An 11429-nucleotide genomic window follows, 5' to 3' on the forward strand; every position below is an offset into this window, starting at 1 on the left:
AAACAGAATGAAAATTTAGCTTCTTGATTAAGCACCTGCATACTTTTATTTTAGTAATTTCTGACTGTAGGGAGGGCAATGGAGAGGCAGCATTTTACTTAAACTTTAGCTACAGCTTTACAATTAAAAATTAGGGTTATTTTCCCAAGAATTGCAGGTAAACATCTCCACCTCCTGGTATGAAACTGAAGTATCTTAAAAAAAAATTTTGTAATAGTAAATTTATGCAAAGGCAACATGTTAAACTCACCTTTAAAAAGGGTAAGCTCCAAGTTTACAGGCACTCTGGTTCCTGGGACTCAGGATGTAACAGTTATGGTTTATAGAGGAAAAAAGAATATTTTTGAGTTTTGCTGCATACTACATGGGTTGCTCTTTTTAGTTTCATGTATGAAAAAAAAGTTACAAAAATCCAAGAGCAACTTCTAGATCTAGGAAGTTAATTAGTTATTGAGCAGTGGATGTGTGAGACTTAAGACTGTGCCCTAAGTGTCACTAAGTGTAGGGTTAATCATTGCATTTTGATTCCACTCAAGTTGATGGGATGGTTACTTGGAAATACTACCAGAAGACACAGGTATTCAAAACAATTCATCCAAAAGTTATAAAAAAATCTGGTTTTCTCAGTCCTACTCTCTTTCAAAAAACTTCTCATGTAAGTGGACAGGCTGACTCCTAATTTTCTACCTGATACTCCAAAAATGTGAAAACCAAACCAGTCTTTTCACTATAGATCCTTGAGAAACTCCTGCTAAATTTCCTCTAGAAATCACTCACTTGGAAAGGACTTCTTGAGGGGTAGATTCTCAGTTGTGGAACAAGGGATGTGTGGCTCAAGACTTGGATTTCAGAAGAAAATACTGAGGAAGGCCAGAATGAAAAATCTGCTCTCACAAATTGACCCAATCTGCACCCATCAGTAGCTTCAGTTGTACACGAAGGGTAAATCTGATTTGCTGGAAATCTGCTTTTCATGGGCACGACTTAAAATGTTTCAAAAACAGCCGACTTGGGGCACAACTAAACGGAAATGTTCCATTTTCGTTGCATTTACAAAGGATACCATTAGAGGGAGATACTCCACCACTAACAATTCCTTTGCAGCCAAAAATAAGGGGAGAAGATCGCTGAAGTTGACCAGAAATCACTGCTCTATCTTTAAGATGTCAGGCAGTACAATACAATAGCTGGAAAGTGTTCCTTGGTTTCAGCAGAATTCCCTAACACTGACAAATGGCTGAGCTGTAATTACCATGTAGAGTGCCACAGGACATCTCTAATACCAGAATTCATGCTGATCTCTTCAAAACTACAAATGTCCTGTATTTTGTATTCAAAATAATAGGAATTTGAATAAAACTTTAACTTAAAATTATTTCTATTTTAATTTTTTTCCATTTTCTGTAACAACCAATCAGCACAGGAATGAATTCTCTCTCTTTGCCAGAATTTTCATTAACTTTTTCATTTAACATTGTAACATTTTCATACACACATTTAACATTTTCATTTAATTTTCATTTAACTTTCCCAGAATTTTCATTTAACTACATTTAGAATTAGCTAAATGTAACACCAATATTTTGAGGGTTTCATATCAGTATTTCTAGGAACAAGTCATGGCCATTGTGTCCCTGCCAGATGTCTTTTCTCCAGAGCTCAAATAATTCTTTTAGCTGCTTACTCATCTTCTGTAGGCTTCAGGTTTTTGATCATCACCTTTCTTATGGAATTCCATAGTTGGATGAGGCAGGAACTACTTCTGGGAGAAGAGCTGTGATATTATCTTTACGTTGGTATGGAAGTACCAGTGAAAAACAAACTGAGAAGTGGTAAAACAAAGAGGGTGTTCATTAATTCAATTTGTAATTATTATTACAAATGCAATTGAGTTTTTCCTATGACTGAACCCACTAAATCCAGTTAACCCAAGCTTGCTGTTATTTGCCTATAACCCCTATCACCCCTCTGATTTGCAATCAAAAGGGCTAAAAAACAAAGCAAAAAGGGATCTTCTAAACAAAAACTGTTAAAGATGACAGATTATGCACAGTAATTTCCAGCTAGTGTTTTTTTCTTTTAGTATTTCTGCAAATAAAAATAGAAAACTCGTTCTTCAGCTTTTGGCTTTTGCTACTCCCCATCCCAAGATAAATTATCATGTAAGTGCCTCTGAACACATCTTTCCTGTACCTGAAGCAAGGCTTTTTTGCTACCATAAAGCCATCAAATTTAATGAATGCCGGAAATGTTGACTTGGTGTTAAGAGAAACATTATCATTAAATTAGAAATTCTTGTAGTAGTGATGCCAGCTTTCATCTGCACAGCAAGTCAGACACTGAATCTCAGTCAAAGCACCAGATTAGACTGTGGAAGGAAAAAGAACTTAATAATTTTGCTCAGAAGTTTGACTGTACAGCTCCCACCAACCAATGAAGGCTACACTAGCACTCTCCTGTCTTACAGGGAATCAGACTGCTAAGATCATAAAGATTCCTCCAAAAAATTGTGGGAGAAACTTGAAGGAGTTAAGCAAAGTAAAAAATTCGAGCAGCAGCAGAAGTTGAAGACTGTAAAACAGCTGGATTGATCAACTGGAACAATAGGAGATAGAGATATAAACAGAGGGGGGGGAAAAACAAAGTATTTTAAAATATTGACTTGCTCAGAGTGATGTTATTACATGTACTTGGAGAAAAAAAAGCAAAGAGGCTGACAAATGTGAAAATGAACAAGTTCTTTTGCAGAAAAGGACAAATAAAACAATCATAGAATAACTTCAGTCTATTTGGAACTGTGAAAATTACATATTGTAAAAAAAATGTCAGATTCAATTTGTAAATGATTCACTGCAACAAAGATTAAATACGTAGCAAATACAATTCTTCAGTCCCTACTTTATCACTGTTAGAGAATTGTTGCTTAAAGTTTTCTTTCTTTCAAGAAGGAATTCATACTTTCTCATTCCCTACATCTCCTTCCCCAAATTACCTGAAAAGCTAATACTGATTTTCTGCTAATACAGGCCTTTTAAACTGGACTAATTTGTTGGATAGCATTACAGCAAAATGCAAGTAAACATTTTCTAATATTTTGTTCAATATAGAATGTCTTTTAATATAACTCCTTAACCACCAGCACACTTTAACTTTCATTGGTAGGAAATACTTTTTCCTTTCCTAGATACACTGTCCCTCTAAACTTTCTTACTTTCCTGTTCTTTTATTCATTCAGAATGGCTGAGAAAGCTATTAAAATGATTGATAAACCCAAAGAGCCCATCTTTGGGCTTGGCATTTCCTTCCTAGCTCTCATTGCTCTGGTAGCCCTCTTCTCCTCTCCTCCACAGGTGCTTCTTTCTGTCCCTGACACATCCGTCTCTAATCCTCCACCCTCCTCTGTGTCTCCTGCATGGGTTCAGATTTAGCAAAACTTCCAAGTGCCCAACTCTCCCCTCCTCTCTCCTGCTTCCTACTTCTCTGTGTTTACCATCTTACTATCCACATCTACAACTTTTCTGAGAAAATATTTTCTGGGGGAATCATAGAATGAACTGACAGAAAGCCCCAAGGTGAATCCCCCCTTTTGCCTTCAGCTTTAACATGGGAGCAGTGGTTACAAAACCTCATCCTCAGCCAGGCCATTTTTTTTTCCTACCCAGCACAGTGCTTGACCAAAGAGCTGTTGACTTTATGAAGGTTAAAGGTGGCTGCCTCAACTAACAAATGGAACTTAGCAAGACAGGAGGACTGTTGTTCTTTCTTCTTTCAGGAATGAAGTGTCAGGAAGATGTAGAGGTCAAACAGGCCCCTGCTGAGCAGCTGAGTGACAGCACCAGCTGCAGAGGGTGCTGAAGCAATGCAAGACCTGGGGGTTCTCACATTTGGGAAGGGTCATCTCCTTTTCCCACATCTGAAGTTCGAATAATAACCACGAGAGCTCCATGGGGAACACAGGGTCCAAGTAGTTTAACTCAAATGCAAAGTGATGTGCAGGAACTGAGGCACCCAAGCCCTGCAGACAAACCTCTGCTGGGACCTGGGGATGGGAGCTGAAAGCTACCCCTGGGTGAAGGGGTTACTACACTCAAGGACAATTCTTCCTTTCCTTTATCTCCCTGAGTATAAGACAAGACAAACAGAGAATGTAAATTAAATATTTTGCAATGGCAAAAAGTTTTGGACTGACTCACGACTCTGCCAGAGCCTACAACATCTGTGGCATCCATACCTTTATTATAACCTGGCCTTCCAGAGAAAGAGCACTTGGGGTTTTCTCCTGCCAGTGAGCAGGAAATCTGTTTTAAAGTTTATCCTCTAGTACAATTCAGTAGCAGAATTAAATTTTCAGGAGAATTCTTCCTAGAGAATTATTTAGGTATCAGATACTTCGTATTTTTTGCAAGAAAGTCAAGATCTGTATGATGGAATGGAATTTGATGTTCTTGGACTAAACTAACTTCATTTCTTGGAAAAGGCCAAACTCTAAGAACCAACAGGTATATCAGGATAAGCACCTTTTCCCCCCTGATTCCTTGAAATGTTACAATTCTGAATTATACAGAAGCCAAATAAAAGCACCACCTAAGGCCCTGGGAAACGTGAAGGCTCCGTGTCCCATCTGTGCCCATGGGAAAACACAAAAAGTGGCACAAATGGTGGAAAAAAGAGGTGCATGTAACATAGAGCAAGGGCTAGGGAAGGAAGTCTTGGAAATAGCTGCAAGCAGATTATGGAAACATAGAACACATGCACACATAAACTGTCATTAAAAATATGGAGAACAACCCTGAGAGGAGTTGCAGTAACCCCAGCAGAGCAGGATTTGGGGCATTCCCAGCTGCCACACTTCTGTGAAAAAGGCATTGAGAACAGATTCTCTATTAATGTCTTTTCAATTGTGAAGGCTTTAGGGTCTAAGAATCTGCTTTCTGTTAAGAAAAACTATAAAACTTTCAACAAAAGATGAAAACCATGTCTCCCATCAGTATAAAATAGGAGATTTCCTTGCAGGAAGGAGTGGCATATTGAGAATTCCCTGGAAAGCAGAATAGAGATCTGCCACTAGCAGCAAAGTCCAACTCACAGCAAACACATGTGCTACAAAGCTAACAAAACAGTCACTCAAAACCTCACATTTGTGCATAAGTCAGGTTTAATACTTTTTTTAAAACTAGGATTGGACTTTAAATTATGCATAATCAGTTAAGCCCTCCGTTTTATTCCTCACTTCAGTTCCTGAAATTTGGCATCTGTTGAATTCTTTTAGGGAATCCAAGACATGGGGAATTTTGTTAACAGGGCAGTAAAAAGGACTTCATAGTGTTACAGGGAAACATTAAAGCCTTTTTTGTGTGCTCCTTTTTCCCTTTAAAAAAAAAAAATACAGACATTGTTTCTTTAAAAGGCTCCATCTGCAAATCCCATTAGATGTGCATATACAGTTTCGAATGATTAATAGTTGCTTGCTTTGCTTTGGTTGGAGGGACTGAGTGTGTGTGTGTTAACCCCTCCCTCCCCTCTCTCACATTTCACTTCACAAACTTGTCACTCTCTCCCCAGCACAGTATTTAAAAAGTGTTTCACTCATGTCCAGTGCTTCACAAGGAAAGAAGCTCCAGGCCTTGGGAAGCAACACAGGGCAATCATCACTGCACAGGTTTGGTTACTGTTTTCCAGCTGGGACAATGAAGATGTTTAGAAGAGTTCCCAAAATAAGAAATCTACGACAGCACAAAACCCACAAACAAACTGTTGTTTAAGCAGGAGATCTGTTCTGTAACATTTGGAAGATTTCCCCCCTGCTTTTCTTCTGACTTTGAAGCCTGAGGAGCCAGTCAGAAACAGCAGAGTGTGGACAGGACTGGAAGGAGATGGATCCCAGCAGCAGCTGCATGAGCAGCCCACAACCTCCTGCCCCACTTTGGGGGTGTCTGAGGAGCACCCACACAGATGTCACCACCACAGCTCCAGGGCTGTCCCACTTCCCATCTGCACCATTCTCCTTTCCTCAAAAATCAGATTTTGTTTCTTACGCCGATTTCTCCACCTCAGGCCTGGTGACTGCTCCTCAGAGCTTCCCGTGTGAGGAGAGGGTGTTTGTGGAGCAGCATCCCTCTTTCCAACCCTCTGACTGGCATTTTGCAGCAACTGAGGCCAGAAGACAACTAAATCCAGGACTGGCCTTGGGATCTGGGGAATCAGAAGGCAGCAGCCCAAACGCAGCGAGTGCGCCACGGGCTGTGAATGAAGATGAGGAGGTCCCAGGAAATGCAACAAATGAGTCTGACAAAAAGCCATCCAAAAGGAAAAAGGAAAACTCAGGTAGGTGATCTGAAACCAGGGTTGTGGGATAGTACATGTTAGGGAATGAGAGAATGTGTAAGATGAGTATTTAAGAAGTAAAACTGATGAGGAAAACGTTAGTTTTTGACTGGGAAAGTTTACAGAAGAACAGCACCAAAACTAAATAGCTTCATCTTTAACAACTTTGTTGGATTTATTCCATTTCTGCAGATATTGTTTAGGAGCATTTTAGGCTGAGGCATTTTACTCACTGGCACAACACATTTGCTGTAACTAAACAGGAATCACATGGCATGTATACACTGAGCTGAAAGTCCTAGAATGTGGAATTCCAGACTCTGTACCTGCCATTTGTCCAAGTGTAAGAGAATGGAAAATAGCAAAGATCCCTTATCTTGAGCTCCCTGAGGTAATTGGAAATATACTGTGATTTTGACATCTTAAGTTATGGTAACAAGTAAAAGATGCAAAGTCTCCCTTTACATATTAATTCCCTTTGTCCTCACTAAAAATTAAATGGTTTTACCTCAAAAAAGGAGGTACCAAAAGTTTGCCTGTCAGTACCATGTCCAGCAATGCAGAAAATGTTGACAGTTTTTATTGTGTCATCCTAACTAGCAAAACATTCTTTCTACAGTGCAAGATTCAGTTATTTCATAGTTACATAACCTCTGGTTTGCTGCTCTCTCAAATCCAGGTATGTGAAATACACATAAAGTTGTTTTCTCCTAAGGAAGCTGTTAAAAAGTCAGATGTTTACAGGCATTCATTCGATACAGGATTCATTCACAAATGCTACAATGTGCTTCTCCCCACAGCTTTGCTATACAGTGGGGAATACTTCCCATCATCCCTATTTCATAGGCAGAGAAAAAGGTGATAAAATATTTAATTATTAATTTTTAGGTTCTACAGGTTGGCTACAGTAGAGCCACCTCTAAACCAACTTTCATTTCTTTATTTTGCTGTTTAAACAACAAGCTTGTGCTTGTGCTCTCCCTCTCACATAACTGACCTGAATCTCTGTTCTCTTCCAATATTAATAGGCTGCCAGGGAACACATAAAATAACCAGTCTGACCTGTCTGAAATCACATGTGTGTTACCATGCACTTGAAGTCTGCAGATCTCCAACAGTAGTAATATAATACATAATAGACTTCAGACTGCTTTTTTGGCATGTGAAACAACACAGAATCCTACTGAGGCAGCAGTAGAAATAAGAATGTGCTAGCAGTGCTCCCTAAATAATATTAGTCCCACAGTGTCCTTGATTAAGAATTCTGGAAAAGTTTTTAATAAAACATGTAGAGCTGATGTGAACTCCTGCCAGCTGCTACCTGTAAGGAAGACTTTTCTAAGCTTGCAATTTCCATTTGCAGTAATGGTTTTAAACAAAGATGGTAGATTTAGGTTAGATATTAGGAAGAAAATCTTTCCTGTGAGGGTCATGAGACAGTGGCCCAGACTGCACCAAAAAGCTGAGGCTGCCCCCTCCCTGGAATTGTTCAAGGACACATTGGATGGGGCCTCCAACAACCTGCCCTGCTGGGAGGTGTCCCTGCCCATGCAGGGGGGTTGGAACTAGATTATCTTTAAGGTCCTTTCCAACTCAAGCCATGTTATGATTGGTATAAAATCTGTTGTGGCATAAAAAGCAGTAAATAAAAATAGAAAGCAGCAGATAACCTGAGAAGGACTGAAAAATACTGATCAGGTAAGTCCCTGATCATTTTAAAGTGGTCTGGGTGCAGAATGCCATGGATCATGGCATAGCATATGCACCCACCATGGGATATTATTCCATGAGGTGCACATTGAAGTAACTTCTGATTACTTTATCATCAGCTGCCAAATGAATCCACTGTTTATGAGGTCACTTGGCCAACGTTCCTGATACCTTTCAGAATTTTATGGTCCATAACAGCAAAATCTATCAGTGTCTTCTTACTTGATTGAAGCACTTAAAGAAGCCCTCAAAGTCTTTGGTGTGGGGTTAGGGTTAGATGTTTTGTATTTTGTTTTGGAGGCAGATGGTTTGTATTTGAGGGGAAAATTGCAGGCAGGGGCAGTAGTTTGTTGAATAACAAGCACCAAGGTGCATTGATGTGGGCTGTGGATCACCACAAACATCTAACAAGCAGGTGGGGTTCCCTGCATGCCAAAGCAATGTCTGAGCAATACAAGCACATTCTGGTGCTAAAATCCTGTATCTGCACAGTGCAAAGTCCTCATGCCTTCCCCCAATACACTGTCTACTGCCTGTTCTCAGTAGCTCAACCCAGTGAGGGACAGCAAATGCTACTTCTGAAGATCAGATTCTGATTCAGTTATGTTGGCTGCAAGCAGAAAGCAAACCTGACTTCTGTTAATAAGCTGCAAATGCTGAACTTGCCCTTTCTTTTGCAGTGAACTGGCTGCATCTTCATATGCCAGAGATCTTCCCCATGCACTCAGAATCACAGAATTTTCGGGGTGGGAAGGGACCTTTAAGATCACAACACATTACAAACACAATGTGCCAACTCTGCTGCCTATTGCTTCTCAGATCATGGAACGTGTGTAAGGAACAAAAGTAAAGATGTGGGGAAGGCAATGATAATAAGGATTGAGAGCTTCCTTCCTATAGCTGTTTATTCCTGTGCTGCTGCAGTTTTGACAACACACCCCACCCACCTCTGATCCCTTGAGCCTAAGTCTGACAACACTGCAAACTCACACTGAGCTTTAAGGGGCACAACAAAATGCTTAAAAATTTCCCCAAGCACTTTAATTTGTAGTTTGCATCAGACCTCTGCTCTACACATCCTCACCTCATCCTAACTGCAAATTACCCATGTGCTTGCCTCTTAGAAAACCACAACTCAAGCAACAAGGCAGAACCAAGGAGCAAATCCCGGAAGGAGAGGACAGCTTTCACCAAGGAGCAGCTACGGGAGCTGGAAGCTGAATTTGCTCACCATAACTACCTGACAAGGCTGAGGAGATATGAGATAGCTGTGAACCTGGATCTCACTGAGAGACAAGTACTTCCTGAATCCCTGTCTCCCCTCCTGCTTCTTCCTCCCCCACAGCTTCTCCCTAGAGCTAAAAACCAGATAAGTTACTAAGGGCTGTAGTTGTGCAGTGGCACAGAGGTGTTTTAATATAGAGCCTTCACATTCTTTTAGAACACTTTTTGTTAAAAGTGTTTCAGTTTTAAGACACTTTTTGTTAAAAGTGTTTCGGTTTTAAGACACTTTTTGTTAAAAGTGTTTTTGTTTTTAAAACAAGATTTGTTAAAAATCTTTGGAAGTAGTTAATAAGTGTAATAACTGTGTTTATCTAAACTAAAGACACACTTGGGAATATTTGGTCCCTACTGAGCTGTTGTTTACCACCACTCTTTAGTATCTACTGACATGTCAGGACTTCCAGATGGAATATGGTTATCACCTTAGGCTGCAATTACCAGGAAATTATTAGAATTTGATTTGATACATGCATTCTGCCTGGAACAGTTTAGAAAAAAAAATTGCTCCTGCCTTTGTTAGAGAGATATATTACTTGAACTTGTGAGTTTCCTTTCACCTTTTTGTCTAGAATCCCACAAAACCTCTGCATATTGATGCACACATCTATGGCCAGGTCTGCTTGGACAGCTCAGGTTGAAGCAGTAATTATTTTCTTTTTATCATCCAGGTCAAAGTATGGTTTCAAAACAGAAGGATGAAGTGGAAACGTGTTAAAGGAGGACAACCAGTGTCCCCACATGAACATGACACAGAAGATGTGGACTCTGCTGCCTCCCCCATCTCTGACTAGTCCTGGCAGCAATGGGAGAGGAGCATGGAGAAAATGGCTGTAAAACCATGTGATGATCCTGCTTGCAAAGTTGTAGCCCTGAGACTTTAAAAGCTGTATGATGCTTTAGGTTACAGAAGCAACTAAAGAATGCAGGGGAAAAAAATTCAAGGGTGGGCATTATTTTTAGTTTTGTCTGACTGACTTTAACTCTCTCTGAAATTGTCTTACTGCCACAGATGTCTTCAGAATAAAAGCTAACAAATATTAAGTATAAAACAGGAGTAATGTTGTCTAGGCTCTCACTCAGAAAACACAGGTCACCAGTCAGCAAGTGGCATGCAACTAGAGTCTCCTCCAGCCTTTTTTTCCTGGTCACATTTACTCATTCTTCATTTATACTTGACGAGGCACTTTTTCCTTGTTCTTTAAGAGAAATAAATACTTTGATACCCACTCATTTTTCTTGCAAGATGAGCAACTGTACAGCTAGACAGTAAGATCACAAAATAAAAATTTGAGACAAAAACTACACACAAAGAACTCTGCTCACCAGTTTCAGAAGAGGTGGCTTTCACATTGACAGCCCAAGAGATGAGCCTTGCTGATGGCAGCAACTTGCAGAGGAAGATTTCTTCCAAGCTCACTGTAAATCCTGAAATTAAATTGTCAAATTCCAATTTAAAATTTTTTTCAAAGCAGTCATTACCAAATGTAACAGCAGGTAGAGCAGAGATTAAGCCCTCAACTCAAAAGCTATAGTTTACTTTTTCAACAGTTTTATCTCTAACTAAAGGAAACTTAAGAAATATAAAGTTAGACAAGGTTTTTTCCACCTCAAGCTAAACCCAGTAGGTGGAACAGAGAAGGGAGAATCTGTCGTTAATAAAACAAATCATGGTGGCAAGCAGTGCCACCCCTGAAGAGCCCACCTATTTCTCTGAAAAAAAAAAAAAGAAAGAAAAAAAAAAGTGCACTTTGTTACCCTAAGCTTAAATGAATGCTGCATTTAATGCAAATTTATTAATAAATAATCAGATAAAAAAATTAATAGTATGCATGTCCTCTGAGCTAGAGCTTCCCAGTGATAAGGAAACACTACTCTCAGTTTCCTCCCAGGAGGTTTGTGTGTGAATGGTGTAAGTCTGATTAGAGATCGTGCAGACAGAAGTTGCAGACAGATCCCAGTTACTCAACAGCAATAAACTGAGTACTGTACCAGAGCAGTGTTATGTAGTTGGGCTACAAACATGACATTAACAATAGGCCTAAACTATGACAGTTTAATAACCTCACTATTCAGTGACATAAAACTAGTTGGCTAAAAAAAAATGCCTACAC

The 11429-nt window shown here is 39.7% G+C and overlaps 1 protein-coding gene across 1 annotated transcript; it reads left to right on the forward strand.

Moving 5' to 3' along the window:
* Positions 1–5455: 5455 nt before the first annotated feature.
* On the forward strand, positions 5456–10436 carry MEOX1 (mesenchyme homeobox 1). The gene is made up of 3 exons (XM_071728524.1): positions 5456–6324; positions 9159–9331; positions 9987–10436. The coding sequence occupies exons 1-3, from the start codon at positions 5874–5876 to the stop codon at positions 10107–10109; spliced, it is 747 nt and encodes a 248-aa protein (XP_071584625.1). The 5' UTR covers positions 5456–5873; the 3' UTR covers positions 10110–10436.
* The last annotated feature ends 993 nt before the right edge of the window (positions 10437–11429 follow it).

Source organism: Heliangelus exortis, chromosome 29, assembly GCF_036169615.1.
Source record: "Heliangelus exortis chromosome 29, bHelExo1.hap1, whole genome shotgun sequence".
Taxonomy (NCBI): Eukaryota; Metazoa; Chordata; class Aves; order Apodiformes; family Trochilidae; genus Heliangelus; species Heliangelus exortis.

Coding starts and splice junctions, on each gene's coding strand:
- MEOX1 (XM_071728524.1), top strand. CDS start 5,874: ATGGATCCCAGCAGCAGCTGCATGAGCAGCCCACAACCTCCTGCCCCA. Junction 6,325..9,158: donor AAGGAAAAAGGAAAACTCAG/GTAGGTGATCTG, acceptor CTTGCCTCTTAG/AAAACCACAACTCAAGCAAC. Junction 9,332..9,986: donor TGGATCTCACTGAGAGACAA/GTACTTCCTGAA, acceptor TTTATCATCCAG/GTCAAAGTATGGTTTCAAAA.